Genomic DNA, 16,768 nt, shown 5'->3' with positions numbered 1-16,768 from the left:
GGAATTAAAATAGCGGAATTAAAAGTTAAAGGAGGATAAGGCTACAACCACCAAGAGCCTTTTGGAATCCTTTTTTCTAAGAATGTACGGTAGATGACATCCAAAGGTTTCAGAGTAGTAGCAGCTGCACTTTGATAAATAATACAGTGCATTCAGAAAGTATTCAGACCCCTTGACTTTTTCCACATTTTGTTATGTTACAGCCTTATTCTAAACTGGATTACATTAATGTCTCCCGAGTGGCGCAGTGGTCTAAGTCACTGCATCGCAGTACTAGCTGTGCCACTAGAGATCCTGGTTCGTATCCAGGCTCTGTCGTAGCCGGCCGCGACCGGGAGACCCATGGGGTGGCGCACAATTGGTCCAGGGTAGGGGAGGGAATGGCCGGCAGGGATGTAGCTCAGTTGTTAGAGCATGGTGTTTGCAACGCCAGGGTTGTGGGTTCGATTCCCAAGGGCGGCCAGTATGAAAAAATTAAAGGATAATGTATGCACTCACTAACTGTAAGTCGCTCTGGATAAGAGCGTCTGCTAAATGATTAAAATGTACAAAATTAATTTTTCTCCTCAACAATCTACACACAATACCCCATAATGACAAAGCAAAAAAAGGTTTTTAGAAATGTTTGCAAATTTAAAAAAAATTAAAAACAGAAATACCTTATTTCCATAATTATTCAGACCCTTTGCTATGAGACTCTAAATTGAGCTCAGGTGCATCCTTTTTCCATTGATCATCCTTGAAATGTTTCTACAACTTGATTGGTCATGATTTGGAAATGCACACACCTGTCTATATAAGGTCCCACAGTTGACAGTGCATGTCAGAGCAAAAACCAAGCCATGAGGTTGAATTGTCCGTAGAGCTCCGAGACAGGATTGTGTCAAGGCACAGATCTGAGGAAGGGTACTAAAATATTTCTGCAGCATTGAAGGTCCCCAAGAACACAGTGGCCTCCATCATTCTTAAATGGAAGAAGTTTGGAACCACCAAGACTCTTCCTATGGCTGGCTGCCCGGCCAAACTGAGCAAGGGCCTTGGTCAGGGAGGTGACCAAGATCCCGATGGTCACTCTGACAGAGCTCCAGAGTTCCTCTGTGGAGATGGGAGAACCTTCCAGTAAGACAACCATCTCTGCAGCACTCCAACAATCAGGCCTTTATGGTAGAGTGGCCAGAAGGAAGCCACTCCTCAGTAAAAGGTACATGACAGCCCGCTTGGAGTTTGCCAAAAGGCACGTAAAGACTCAGACCATGAGAAACAAGATTCTCTGGTCTGATGAAACCAAGATTGAACTCTTTGGTCTGAATGCCAAGCATCACGTCTGGAGGAAACCGATAGTGTGCCACGCTTTCAGCCCATGTCTAATGGAGTTGTATTGGTAATCCAATTAAGAGTTGAGCTGTTGTTGTTTCTATTTGTAATTAAATTGAAATATGTATTTGATGTCTTTAAAGAGACCAGGTCTATGTGGAGTTTGTCCAACATTCATCAGGCCCTGGGAGTGGAACTGTTGTCTAATAGGCTGTGGTTGAAATATCAATATTTACCATTATGGTGTGATATAACTATTTAACCACATACTGTTTTCATTTGTACGTTTTTACAGTTATCAATATATTTAAATGACAGCCGTTGAATATGGACCATGTGTTCATTCTACTTATGAAATGAGTAGTGTGTAAGTGTGTGTGTGTTTCTGTCTATGTGTCTGTCTGTACTTGCATTGAAACCTGAAAATGTAACACTAACGGCATCCATCTTTATGGGCCTGTCAGCATAGCTGTCATCAATATCCATGGTCTGCATTGCTCTAGTTGGATTTTTTGCTTTCAACTACACCTGCGTTTGCATACGTCAAAAACTTGAGGTTCGCACGATTCAGCTTACCCAGTGCAAAGGAACCAATGGGATAGTCCCAAAGGTGCAAACTCTGCCCAACTAGCAAAACATGCTCCTATTGGGTAAAATATTTATATTTAAAGCACAAATTCTATATCTGTAAACCCATTGTCCTGTATGTATTTTGATTGCCCCAGAGCTTCTAACTCATTTCATAAGAATCAGACAATGCATAAACTATGACATAATCATAACAGTTGACAAGAAGAAAATATATATTATATATATAGTCTATATTGGTTTGTTGTCAAGACAAGCGTAACGAAATGTAGTGATTGAGCATTGTTAAGTGTCCTTATGTTTTTTTAATATTCAAAATGACCCCACATTTCTGTGCAGGATTCTGGAAGTTGAACATTCAGTTGACTGTGAACATTAGTTACACATACTGCCTGTTTCCAACCACTCACACGTTTTCTGGATAAGCCCAAGTTAACCACATGCTAGCATATATCTGAACCTATTGTCCAGTGGTATATTAGTTCATAATTGTTTGGCCAAATAAGGCAAAGGAAATGCTGATGTTGACACAAAATGTGCAGTGGTTTGGACAAAAAAACACACAAGGACACTTAACTCCAATCTTACATTTCGTGCTCACTCAGTACATCTGGTTACGTTGGTCCTTTTTAAAAACCTTATGTAACATATTTGGATGCATTTCTATTCAACTCTCAAAGACCGTGGTAAGATTTTTCTTCTTATTTTCACCTGATTAATAAATGCTAATGTTATGCACTGTTAGAGATACACAACTTTATGTTTTAAATAGGAATATAATATTTTACCTAAGCAGAGTATTGTGTCACTAATTGAGTTTGCATTTTTGGGACTATACCATTGTTTCCTCTGTACTGAGTCAAGCTCACCTCCAGTATTTCATATAACGATACATAAGGCACAGATACACATTTTGAGTGTAAAAATGTAAGAGAAAAATCTATACAAACACAGGTGGAGAATCCAACAATGCAGACCATGGATATTGATAAAGGCAAATATGTCAACAAGCCCAGAAAAAGGGATGACGTTGGTGTTACATTTTCAGGTATCATTGCAAGTACAGACACACAGAGAAACAGACACACGCACACAAACCACTTTCTCAGACGAGTACCTATTTGCTCCCTCACAATTCTGGATGATATTTTAAAAAATGTAACATTACCCGAGAGGGTGTATAATACCATGTGATTCAGCTAATTTTCAGTGGTGGAAGAGACCCTCTGGAGTTGCTGCAGTGTGTCTGGGGCTGCTGTGTGTTCTCCTACTGGCTGGGATCATAGGCCTGTCTGTCTACTGTAAGTTTATAAGTTTATGATGTTTTCACTAATATATTCTTCATCATCAGTAGTTTAATACTTAGATGTTCAAAGGACCACAATAGGGAAATGATTGTGTATACTATATCCACTATGTGTATACTATATCCACTATGTGTATACTATATCCACTATGTGTATACTATATCCACTATGTGTATACTATATCCACTATGTGTATACTATATCCACTATGTGTATACTATATCCACTATGTGTATACTATATACACATATCCACTATGTGTATACTATATCCACTATGTGTATACTATATCCACTATGTGTATACTATATCCACTATGTGTATACTATATCCACTTGTGTGGCTGAATTTTGTATGTTTCTATTCCGACAGATAACCGAGTCATTGGTCATTACTACTCTGCAGAGAGATCCCAGGGGTCCAGTTATAACACCCTGACTAAAGAGAGAGACCAGTTAAAGACCAGTTACAACACATTGACCAAAGAGAGAGACCAGTTAAAGACCAGTTACAACACATTGACCAAAGAGAGAGACCAGCTACAGACCAGATACAACACCCTGTCTAAAGAGAGAGACCCACTACAGACCAGTTACAACACCCTGACTAAAGAGAGAGACCAGCTACAGACCAGTTACAACAACCTGACTAAAGAGAGAGACCAGCTACAGACCAGTTACAACAACCTGAGTAAAGAGAGAGACCAGTTACAGACCAGTTACCACACCCTGAGTAAAGAGAGAAACCAGTTACAGACCAGTTACAACACCCTGACTACAGAGAGAGACCACTTGAAGGAAGAGCTAAACAAACAGAACAGTGGTAAGAAACTGGCAAATGACTTGACTGTTTTGTGGTACTCCAGATCTGCTAGATCAGTTGACTTTTTCACAGTACTCCAGACCTGCTAGATCCATAGACATTAAAACCAGTACACAGTGATAGCGCTGATGTCGTCCACATATTTCCAATGGAAAACTCCCGATGGCAAATGAAGCCGGAAGTATTTTAATTTGAAGCATGCCATTTTGCTGAATGTGGCTGAATGGCACCAAAAAATCGCTAAGGATCATGTTGAAATGAGCCGTAACTAGCAAAGGATCATGGTCGATGTTGTTGTTTCCATCTTGCCTGCGTGAGTGTGCTTGAGTACGGGAGACTCCTCGTAGCCTACCGGCCTGTGATTGGTTGGTGTCAGCATGTGGTCACGAGCCTCGTAGCCTGCTGGCCCGTGATTAGTCTGTGTCAGCACGTGGTCCTGTGTGACAACAAATGTAGTGGTCAGAATGTATCACTATTTAATTAAATTTCCTGATTTGTAGAGAACTTTAAAATAATTCACTGTGGCGATCGAACTTGATCATAGTAAACTAATTTTAGAGGCCTAAACGGCATCTAAAAAAAATGTGGTGCCGTTCTGGCGATCGTAATGGACAGACCAGGTTGTTTTTGGGCACCGCTAGGTTGCTATGCAGTAGCCCACCAGCAGAGCTCTTGACTTCACGCTCCAGACCGGACATTGGGGGCCTGGCTAGATCCAAATAGTAGCCTATTTGTTTTCTTTCTTTAATATTTTAGGTGCGCTTGACTTTACCGATCAGGGTTGGATGGATTACAATAAAAGTAATATAATTTCGATCCCATCATGACCTGGAGTCCCATAGGGTGGCTATAATTGGCCCAGCGTCGTCCGGTTTAGGGGAGGGTTTGGCCGGGGAGGCTTTCCTTGGCTCATGGCGCTCTAGCGACTCCTTGTGGCGAGCCGGGCACCTGCAAGCTGATATCAGTCGTCAGTTGAACAGTGTTTCCTCTGACACATTCGTGCGGCTGGCTTCTGGGTTCTGGGTTAAGAAGCAGCGTGGTTTGGCGGGTCATGTTTCGGAGGACGCATGACTCGACTTCGCCTCAACCGAGCCCGTTAGGGAGTTGCAGCGATGAAACAAGATTGTAACTACCAATTGGATATCACGAAAAGTTGGGAGAAAAAGGGGGTAAAAAAAAATCTCTCAACAATAATAATAGAATTTTATGTAATCCATTGGATTACTCGAAATGAGTGACGTTTTATTTTTTACGTATGCTCTGCCCATCCAACAAAATATATTTTTTAAACGTAAATTGACAGGTAACGGATACAAGAGAAATCTGATAATTTCATTAGTTGGACAATCAATTGTGCAATACTCTGGATGTAGACCAGGGTTTATGTGTCGGGACCCAAAGTGGGCCCTGGGCATGTGAGAGGTGGGTTGCACGTTATGAGAATACATCTAAACACTATTTCATCATAATTTGGGTCATTGGAGGACACTTTAGATAAAAGGAGTGAGGTCAATTTCTAATTTGGTTCTCGAGCTAAAAAACGTTAAGAACCGTTGATGTACACTATTCAAAGAGTTGGCAAAAACATGTAGATCTGTCAGCAAAGACAGATTTTTTTTGTGTACTTAGATGGCTCTGGTCGCTTATCAGTTGATATCAGAATTCTGAGAAGGCAGCTGGCTGTGGACGCTTATCAGTTGATACCAGGCTGCTGAATAGGCATCTTGTTTGTCATGTGTGTCTTCCCAGTGTTTGGAAAGTAAACAGGATGGAGCTGTGTTGATTAATAAAGAATGACCTTTTGTTCCTGATGAAATGTATGATGGTTCATTTCTCAGTAAGTGGGGGTCAGACTTTTTTTAGCCGACAGCCACATAGCAGTTGTTTTGGTGGTGTCAGAGGTGAACCTGCATTAGAGCTGTCAAATCCACAAGTAGCTCCTGCCACTATACACTGAGTGTACAAAACATTAGGAACACCTTCCTATTATTGAGTTGCACCCCCCCTCAGAACAGCCTCAACTCGCCAGGGCCATGTTGACTCCAATGCACAGTTGTGTCAAATTGGCTGGATGTCCTTTGGGTGGTGGACCATTCTTGATACACACAGAAAACTGTTGAGTGTGAAAAACCCAGGAGCTTTGCAGTTCTTGACACACTCAAACCGGTGCACCTGGCACCTACTACCATACCTCATTCAAAGGCACTTACAGTGATGAAAAAAAGTATTTGATCCCCTGCTGATTTTGTACGTTTGCCCACTGACAAAGAAATGATCAGTCTATAATTTTAATGGTAGGTTTATTTGAACAGTGGGAGACAGAATAACAACAAAAAAATCCAGAAAAACGCATGTAAAAAATGATATAAATTGATTAGCATTTTAATGAGGGAAATAACTATTTGACCCCCTCATAATCAGAAACATTTCTGGCTCCCAGGTGTCTTTTATACAGGTAACGAACTGAGATTAGGAGTACACTCTTAAAGGGAGTGCTCCTAATATCAGTTTGTTACCTGTATAAAAGACACCTGTCCACAGAAGCAATCAATCAATCAGATTCCAAACTCTCCACCATGGCCAAGACCAAAGAGCTCTCCAAGGATGTCAGGGACAAGATTGTAGACCTACACAAGGCTGGAATGGGCTACAAGACCATCGCCAAGCAGCTTGGTGAGAAGGTGACAACAGTTGGTGCGATTATTCGCAAATGGAAGAAACACAAAATAACTGTCAATCTCCCTCGGCCTGGGGCTCCATGCAGGATCTCACCTTGTGGAGTTGCAATGATCATGAGAACGGTGAAGAATCAGCCCAGAACTACACGGGAGGATCTTGTCAATGATCTCAAGGCAGCTGGGACCATAGTCACCAAGAAAACAATTGGTAACACACTACGCCGTGAAGGACTGAAATCCTGCAGCGCCCGCAAGGTCCCCCTGCTCAAGAAAGCACATATACATGCCCGTCTGAAGTTTGCCAATGAACATCTGAATGATTCAGAGGAGAACTGGGTGAAAGTGTTGTGGTCAGATGAGACTAAAATGGAGCTCTTTGGCATCAACTCAACTCGCCGTGTTTGGAGGAGGAGGAATGCTGCCTATGACCCCAAGAACACCATCCCCACCGTCAAACATGGAGGTGGAAACATTATGCTTTAGGGGTGTTTTTCTGCTAAGGGGACAGGACAACTTCACCGCATCAAAGGGACGATGGACATGGCCATGTACCGTCAAATCTTGGGTGAGAACCTCCTTCCCTCAGCCAGGGCATTGAAAATAGGTCGTGGATGGTTATTCCAGCATGACAATGACCCAAAACACACGGCCAAGGCAACAAAGGAGTGGCTCAAGAAGAAGCACCTTAAGGTCCTGGAGTGGCCTAGCCAGTCTCCAGACCTTAATCCCATAGAAAATCTGTGGAGGGAGCTGAAGGTTCGAGTTGCCAAACGTCAGCCTCGAAACCTTAATGACTTGGAGAAGATCTGCAAAGAGGAGTGGGACAAAATCCCTCCTGAGATGTGTGCAAACCTGGTGGCCAACTACAAGAAAAGTCTGACCTCTGGCAACAAGGGTTTTGCCACCAAGTAATAAATCATGTTTTGCAGAGGGGTCAAATACTTATTTCCCTCATTAAAATGCAAATCAATTTATAACATTTCTGGATTTTTTTGTTGTTATTCTGTCTCTCAGTGTTCAAATAAACCTACCATTAAAATTATAGACTGATCATTTCTTTGTCAGTGGGCAAACGTACAAAATCAGCAGGGGATGAAATACTTTATTCCCTCACTGTAAATCTTCTGTCTTGCCCATTCACCCTCTGAATGGCAGACATACACAATCCACTTCTCAATTGTCTCAAGGCTTAAAAATCCTTCTTTAACTTGTCTCCTCCCCTTCATCTACACTGATTGAAGTGGATTTAACAGGTGACATCAATAAGGGATCATAGCTTTCACCTGGATTCACCTGGTCAGTCGATATCATGGAAAGAGCAAGTGTTCCTAATGTACACTCAGTGTACATAAAGCAGACGTTGCCATTGGCTGCACAGATTCGCATTAAGAGATCCCATGCAGCCTTGTTTACTAGTTCGAATGCTGGACTGTGATTAGGATGATAGAAATCTTCATTATTTCCATGAATGGTTTTTCCATTTGAGCATTATTATTTCTATTTCTTTACACTTTCTCGTTCTGAACTTCTAACACAAGTAGGGTGGGTGTGGCTTCGTGATATTGATCACAGGAGCAGCTACTCATGAATCTAACACAGTTCCACCTCCAACACCACCAAAACATCCGCTATACAGCTGTCTGCTATCGCCTTAACACTTGATCTGATTGAATCTAGGTCTAAATATTTTTGGGAACAGAAGGGACAAGCTTCTATTCCCACTGAAAGTCACAGAGGACATTGTTGTTTCCAAATGACTATGCCATTTGGGTCCTGGTCGAAAGTAGTGCACTACATAGGGAATAAGGTGCTATTTTGTCCCTGATGTGGACAAATGTGATCGCTATCATGGGTTTGTCATTAAATAACCTCTACGGTCCTGTCCCCAAGGATGGAGGAAGTTCAATTCCAGTTGGTACTTCCTCTCTACTGAGAAGAAATCCTGGACTGAGAGCAGGCAGGACTGTCTGGGGAGAGGCGCACACCTGGTGATCATTAACAGCAGAGCTGAACAGGTGAGAGAGAGGAGAGAGAGTTAGTCAATTATATTTTTGATAATTTCAACATTTTGTTACTATTTCAACTCTGTTTGCCTACCCTGACACAAAAGCATGTTTGTATGTGATAAAATTATGTGATCTTTTCTTTGTGACAAAACAATAGGAATTTATCCATCAATGGGTTGGATGCCTGAACATCTACCTTGGTTTCCATGACACCAATACAGAAGGGGTTTGGGAGTGGATTAACGATGGCCAATCAGGCCAATCATCAGCTCCTGGGACTACGTGAGTGGACCTGTTCTGGATTATATTTTACCATCTAATTTGTAACAAATTCCTTTTTACTGTCTGATTATCTGTGTTTGTATTGGATGACTTTTTGCTGTCTGTTTCTATGTGCTTCATTCTATAGTTAGGACTCCTGAATTGGAGGGGGAGTGGTTTCACCTCTTTTCTAAGTGTATATAACCAGCTTCTCAGGCTCCATCTCAGTGTGATTCATTTTATAGCTAGAGGACTCATGATATCTCCAGGAGTGATAAGTATAATTTGTCTTAATCTGTTGTTGTCTTGTGCTGTCTTTTTGCTAACTAGGACCATCTACATTAAGTGCTGCCTGTCTTCCCAGTAGCCTACTTGGTGTGTGAACTGCTGACTGCTCATAACTTCCAGATGATTGTTGACACATCAACCAGGATCAAGGGGCGGGGCAATTTGGGACTGTTGTTGTTTTGGTAATCAGTGGCTGTATTGGAGGGGGAGTGGTCCTCCTCTCCTAGGCAATTAGAAATTAGTACCGGGAGGTGTGCTCTTCACCTTTGCAAGGCAATTAGCAATTAGTGTTAGTACTTCAGTCTCCCCTGCTTTCTCAGCGACAGCTGTAAGCAGCGGTCATATCAGTGGTGGTCTTGTCGACACAACTAAGACCGTCGCTGAAACAAAGACGGTTCTGCCGAGTTGTTCAAGGAAGGAGTCACACCACTCTCTCACTAATTTTGCTCTTTTGTAGCTTCGGCAACTATTTGTGTGTGTTCTATACCTGTTCGCTCCTCTCGTTGTAGGCTTCACAGACACTCCCCACCCCTTGGCTGCAACCCTTCTAATTTAATGTACCCTGTGTGCACAACCCATTTGGAATTCTTGGTCTCTGGCAGCGTTTGGAAATGCCGATCTGCGGTCAAGAACACAGAGTTCATCTCCGCCTATGATGCCCTTCAGTCCCTTGACTTTTTGGCCCTGACAGTGACATGGATCACCCCAGAGAACACTGCTACTCCAGCTACTCTCTCTTCATCTGACTACGTATTCTCTCATAGTCCGAGAGCATCTGGTCGTCGCGGTGGTGGCACAGGGCTACTCATTTCTCCTAAGCAGAGATTTTCTATTTTCTCCCTCACTCATATGTCCATCTCCTCATTTGAATTCCTTGCTGTCAATTGTCCACTCGAGCTTAACGTTGTTGTTATCTATCGCCCATCAGGTGCCCTTAGAGAGTTCCTCAATCAGCCTGACACCTTAAAGCTAATTTCCTGACAATGGCTCAGCGCTCTTTATACTTGAAGACTTACACCTCTTGTTGTCCGCCTTCGATTAATTTCTTTCCATCGCTCTATTTTCCCTCCTTGCCTCTTGACCTCACCCTTCCCCAGTCCCCTCCCACTCACAAGGCAGGCAATACGCTTGACCTCATCTTTACTAGAGGCTGTTCACCTACTAATCTCACTGCAACCCCCCTCCAGGTCTCTGATCACTACTTTGTTTCCTTTTCTGTCTCCCTTTCCTCCAACCCTAGCCACTCAGCTCCTACCCAGATGGTCATGTGCCGTCGCAATCTGTTGATGGTCAATGTGTTCGCTCTCTCTCACTACTCTCTCCTCTTCTATCCTATCATCTCTCCCTTCTGCTAAATCCTTCTCCCTCCCGTCTCCTGATTCTGCCTTTTTGACCCTACTCTCCTCCCTTTACGCATCCTATGACTCCCACTGTCCCCTTTCCTCCCGGCTGGCTCGGCCCTCCCCTCCTGCCCCGTGACTCATTGCGAGCTTACAGAACAGGGCTGTGGGCATCTGAGCGAAAAATGTAGAAAACGTAACTTCCGGAGGACCTATCATCCTTTCACTTCTTCCTCTCTACTTTCTCTTCCTCTGTATCCGCTGCTAAAGCCACTTTCTACCACTCTAAATGTCAAGCTTCTGCCTCTAAACCTAGGAAACTATTTTCCACCTTCTCCTCCCTCCTTAATCCTCCACACCGTCCCCCTCCCTCCTCCCTCTCTGCGGATGACTTTGTCAACCACTTTGAAAAGAAGGTTGACGACATCCGCTACTCATTCACTCAGCCTATTGAGTCCACTGGTCTCACTCACACAGAACTACCCTTGACCTTTTTCTCCCCTCTCTCTCCAGATGAATTCCTGCGACTGAGGTCTGGCCGCCCGAAAACCTGCCAACCTGACCCCATCCTCTCCTCGCTTCTCCAGACCATCTCTGGAGACCTTCTCACATCCCTCATCAACTCATCCCTGACCACAGGCTGCATCCCCTCTGACTTCAAAATGGCCTGATTCGCTCCCCTCCTCCAAAAACAAACACTTGACTCCTCTGACATCAAACTACAGACCGTTATCCTATTTCTCTTTTCTGTCGAAAACACTTGATCGTGCGGTCTCTGACCAACTCTCTCGTTAGCTCTCTCAGAATGATCTTCTTGACCCTAACCAGTCAGGCTTCAAAACGGGTCATTCAACCGAGACTGCTCTTCTCTGTCACAGAGGATCTCAGCACTGCCAAAGCTGATTCTCCTTCCTCTGTTTTCTCATCCTCCTAGATTTATCCGCTGCCTTGGACACCGTGAACCATCAGAAATCTCCTCTCCATCCTCTCAGGGCTGTGCATCTCAGGATCTGCACACTCTTGGATTGCATCCTACCTGGCCGCTCCTACCAAGTGACATGGAGAGGATCTGTGTCTGCACCACGTACTCTCACTACTGGTGTCCCCCAGGGCTTGTTTCTATACCCTCTGCTCTTCTCTATATACACCAAGTAACTCGGCTCCTTCTTATCCACACATGGTCTCTCCTATCATTGCTATGCGGATGACACTGAACTACTTTTCTCCTCCCCCCCCCCCCTTTCTGACACCCAAGTTGCGACACGCATCTCTGCGTGCCTGGTAGATATCTCAACTTGGATGTTGGCCCACCACCCCAAGCTCAACCTCGACAAGATGGAGCTGCTCTTCCTCCCGGGGAAGGCCTGCCAGCTCCAAGACCTCTCCATCATGGTTGACAACTCCACGGTGTCCCCCTCCCAGAGTACAAAGAACCTTGGCGGGACCCTTGACACCACCCTGTCGTTCTCTGCAAACATTAAAGCAGTGACTTGCTCCTGCTGGTTCATGCTCTACAACATTTGTAGACTACGACCCTACCACACTCAGGAAGCGGCGCAGGTCCTAATCCAGGCACTTGTCATCTCCCGTCTGGACTACTGCAACTCGCTGTTGGCTAGGCTCCCTGCTTGTGCCATCAAACCCCTGCAACTTATCCAGAACACTGCAGCCCGCCTGGTGTTCAACTTTCCAGAGTTCTCCCATATCACCCTGCTCCTCTGCACACTCCACTGGCTTTCAGTCTAAGCTCGCCTCCACTACAAGACCATGGTACTTGCCTACGGAGCAGCAAGAGGAACTGCCCCTCACTACCTTCAAGCTATGCTCGAACCCTACACCCCAACCCGAGCACTCAGTTCTGCCACCTCTGGTCTCTTGGCCCTCCCACCCCTACGGGAGCCCAGTCCAAGCTCTTCCACCTGAAGCTAGGACAGGAGAGTCCCTGCCAATCTTCCGAAAACATCTGAAAGCCTACCTCTTCAAAAAGTATCTTAAATCATCCCACAGAACCCCCCTCCACACCCCCAAAAGCCTTTTCTGAACTAACACTCACAATTGACTTTTCTCCCCCTTTACTAGCTCTGACTTTGCTGATAGTAAGTACATTTTTCCTCAATAAAGTAGCTATGACAGTGATATGTGGTTGTCCCACCTAGTTATCTTAAGATGTATGCACTAACTGTATGTCGCTCTGGATAAGAGCGTCTGCTAAATGACTAAAATGTAAATGTCATATGTATGTGTTGGATGTCGTTTTACCGTCTGTTTCCCTGTGTTGTTCCATGTGACTTTTTACCGTCTATCTGTGCTGTAGCCTGTTTAATTGCTTTTTAATTTTTTACCGTCTGTTTTGGTGTCTTGTTCATAGGTATTGGAGGGATGGGGAACCAAACAATGCAAATCAGGATGAAGACTGCGCTCATCTCTCAAAGAAGGAATCAGACCCACTAAAGAGTTGGAATGACATACCATGCACAACGAAAATCCACTGGGTGTGCGAGAAGATGGCGTCCACATTGTAATTATGTGTTTAGAGTTTTGAAACGAGACATTTTGATGATCTGTTTTTTGTTTTTGTGCTAAGCTCATTCTTATGAAAATTTGCCAAAGTAATTGGGAAAGAAACATAGGTAACATGACCCTTATCTTAGCTTGGTGGGCTAACACAGTTTGATTTCGCACATACAGTACCGGTCAAAAGTTTTAGAACACCTACTTATTCAAGGGTTTATCTTTATTTTTACTATTTTCTACATTGTAGAATAATAGTGACGACATCAAAACTATGAAATAACACATATGGAATCATATGTAAAAATCAAAATATATTTGAGATTGTTGAAATAGACACCTTTGCTTTCATGAAAGCTTTGCACACTCTTGGCATTCTCTCAACCAGCTTCATGAGGTAGTCACCTGGAATGCATTTCAATTAACAGATGTGCCTTCTTATAAGTTCATTTCTTATAAGTTCATTTGTGCAGCCCAAATAAATGCTTCACAGAGTTCAAGTCACAGACATATCTCAACATCAACTATTCAGAGGAGACTGTGTGAATCAGGCCTTCATGGTCAAATTGCTGCAAAGAAACCACTACTAAAGGACACCAATAAGAAAAAGAGACTTGCTTGGGCCAAGACACACGAGCAATGGACGTTAGACTGGTTGAAATGTGTCCTTTGGTCTGGAGTCGAAATTTGAGATTTTTGGTTCCAACCGCTGTGTCTTTGTGAGACGCAGTGTGGGTGAACGGATGCTCTCCGCATGTATATTTCCCACCGTAAAGCATGGAGGAGGAGGTGTTATGGTGTGGCGGTGCTTTGCTGGTGACACTGTCTGTGATTTATTCAGAATTCAAAGCATTCTGCAGCGATATGCGATCCCATCTGGTTTGGCTCAGTGGGACTTTCATTTGTTTTTCAACAAGACAATGACCCAAAACACATCCAGGCTGTGTGTGGGCTATTTTACCAAGAAGGAGAGTGATGGAGTGCTGCATCAGATTACCTGGCCTCCACAATCCCCCGACCTCAGCCAAATTGAGATGGTTTGGGATGAGTCGGACAGCAGAGTGAAGAAAAAGCAGCCAACAAGTGCTCAGCATATGTGGGAACTCCTTCAAGACTGTTGGAAAAGCCTGGTAATATAGTAGGTCAGTATAGACCATGTATGCTGTACTGGTAATATAGTAGGTCAGTATAGACCATGTATGCTGTTCTGGTAATATAAATAGGTCAGTATAGACCATGTATGCACACTGGTAATATTAGAATAGGGCAAAAGCCTTGGTGTATGGGTGTGTAGAAAATCCTTGTTACTTTGTCTGGACAATTGTCGCCACCTGGCGAAATAGATTGGAGCTTGCACTTCAGTTCCTCCTTCCATAGCTCTGGTCCAGGGCGTTAGTGTGCATTCCTCTTCAAATTAATATTCTCTTGGAAGTGAAAATCACACTAACGCCCTGGACCAGAGCTAGGCCTATGGCTATCAGCTACAACAACAAAAAAAAGTGAATAATCGATTCACGTGGAGGTGGAAGACATTGCTACATCAAAAGAAAAATGTGCTACAATATTCTGCCACTATCCCTATAAATAGTATGCGAATTTATGATACTAATAATAAACATTTAAATAAAAAATACAATATCCAAATCGAAGTAAATATCATTAATTTGGTATTCAATTTGTAAGGCTACCACAGCTACACTAATGTTGTTTAATGTTATGCTACGTTCAAAACCAAGTGGAAGGTGGTATTTATATATTTACATTTTAGGCATTTAGCAGACGCTCTTATCCAGAGCGATTTACAGTTATTGAGTGCATAATTATTTTTTTTTTGCAAGCGCCATGCTCTACCAACTGAGCTACACGGGGCCACATATGACTTGGAAAAATCCACTTTAATGCCCCTCCAACTCGTAATTACTAATTGGAAATCCCTGAGCTTCAACTTTTCCCACATGTTGACCTCTGATGCCACCTACTAAGGAAATGACCTCGATAAGAGCATTTTCGGCAGTTACATTTAACAACAAAACATTATTGATAAAAAACGATCTATTAATATGGTTTTTGAACACTATAATTAGTTTACAAGCATGATGGCTGTACTTTAAGTTAATGGTTGAGGCAGCTTGTTGGCCATTATCTAATCGGTATTTCGCAATGAGTTCAAAGCATGTGAATGCATCCAACTAGTATTTACGACTTCACAACTGGTAATTACTAGGGGTGTGTCGACATGGCCATACTCGTATTCGTTATCATATCTGTAAATTGACAGTTGATAGTCGGATCGGATGATACTCGTGATCGTAAAAAACGTAAATGTTCTAACATGCCTAAGTAGCCCTGCACGTTTATAGACCAAACAACCTGCAGATTAGGAGCCGCGGAGGGGTGTGTGTGTCTGACCTATGTCTGTGTCCTCAATTTGCGGAGGGCAGATAATTTTGCTATCAGTCAGAATGCACGTTGGCGTTTCATCTTTTTTCCCTATCCTCGCCCGTTTGTTAGATATTATGCACATTGATAGCTTGATAGCAAACGTCCTTGACATTTCATTTATCATAATAGCAGGCTAACATGAATGATCAGACCGAAACAGAAGTGAAAGTGATCGGGTGAAATCATGAAGCAAGTGGACAGAGAAATACAGCTTCACTCTATCCAATCAGAGCAGCAGGATCAATATACAGCCCGCCCATCTCTTTAAAGACAGGCAAACTAGCCAGCTGAGCTTTTTAGACGATGTAGCGCCTTACTTGACTGACTGACATGAGAAAGACGCATGCTGGCACCCGAAAATTACTTTTTTTCCGATCACGGATTATTAAAAAAATACTCTGATCATAATCGTATCAAGAAAAATTGCCCATATCCGTTACTATACCCGTTTGTCCGACTACTCGGCACACCTCTAGTAATTACCACCTTCCCACTTGGTTATGAAGGCAGCATAAGTTGATGGAGTAATGCTGCGTTCATAACAGAGTGAGAAGGTGGTAAGTACCAGTTATGACGTCGTAAATACCAGTTGGATGCATTCACATGCTTTGAACTCATTGAGAAACTGCAATTGGCTAAAAGCCAACAAGCTGCATCAACCAAATCAAATCAAATCCAATTTGATTTGCCACATGCGCCGAATACAACAGGTGTAGACATTACCGTGAAATGCTTACTTACAGCCCTTAACCAACAATGCATTTATTTCTTAATAAAAAAGTAAAATAAAACAACAACAACAAAAAAGTGTTGAGAAAGAATGAGCAGAAGTAAAATAAAATAACAGTAGGGAGGCTATATACAGGGGGGTACCGATGCAAAGTCAATGTGCGGGGGCACCGGCTAGTTGAGGTAGTTGAGGTAATATGTACATGTGGGTAGAGTTAAAGTGACTATGCACAAATAATTAACGGAGTAGCAGCAGCGTAAAAAGATGGGGTGGGGGTGCAAATAGTCTGGGTAGCCATGATTAGCTGTTCAGGAGTCTTATGGCTTGGGGGTAGAAGCTTTTTGGACCTAGACTTGGCGGTAGCAGAGAGAACAGTCTATGACTAGGGTGGCTGGAGTCTTTGATAATTTTGAGGGTCTTCCTCTGACACCGCCTGGTATAGAGGTCCTGGATGGCAGGAAGCTTGGCCCCAGTGATGTAC

The 16,768-nt window shown here is 43.2% G+C and overlaps 1 protein-coding gene across 1 annotated transcript; it reads left to right on the top strand.

Moving 5' to 3' along the window:
* The first annotated feature begins 2,510 nt into the window (after positions 1-2,510).
* Positions 2,511-14,739, top strand: LOC311121289 (uncharacterized protein). Its single transcript, XM_084195793.1, has 7 exons — positions 2,511-2,588; positions 2,857-2,950; positions 3,102-3,203; positions 3,582-4,031; positions 8,600-8,724; positions 8,873-8,997; positions 12,973-14,739. Exons 2-7 carry the CDS (start codon positions 2,872-2,874, stop codon positions 13,124-13,126), a joined length of 1,035 nt encoding a protein of 344 aa, XP_084051919.1. The 5' UTR covers positions 2,511-2,588; positions 2,857-2,871; the 3' UTR covers positions 13,127-14,739.
* The last annotated feature ends 2,029 nt before the right edge of the window (positions 14,740-16,768 follow it).

Source organism: Coregonus lavaretus (assembly GCF_964263955.1).
Source record: "Coregonus lavaretus genome assembly, contig: HAP1_SCAFFOLD_544, whole genome shotgun sequence".
NCBI classification, from domain to species: Eukaryota; Metazoa; Chordata; class Actinopteri; order Salmoniformes; family Salmonidae; genus Coregonus; species Coregonus lavaretus.
Note: the sequence above shows the minus strand (reverse complement) of the source record. Positions and strands in the feature narration are given on the sequence as shown.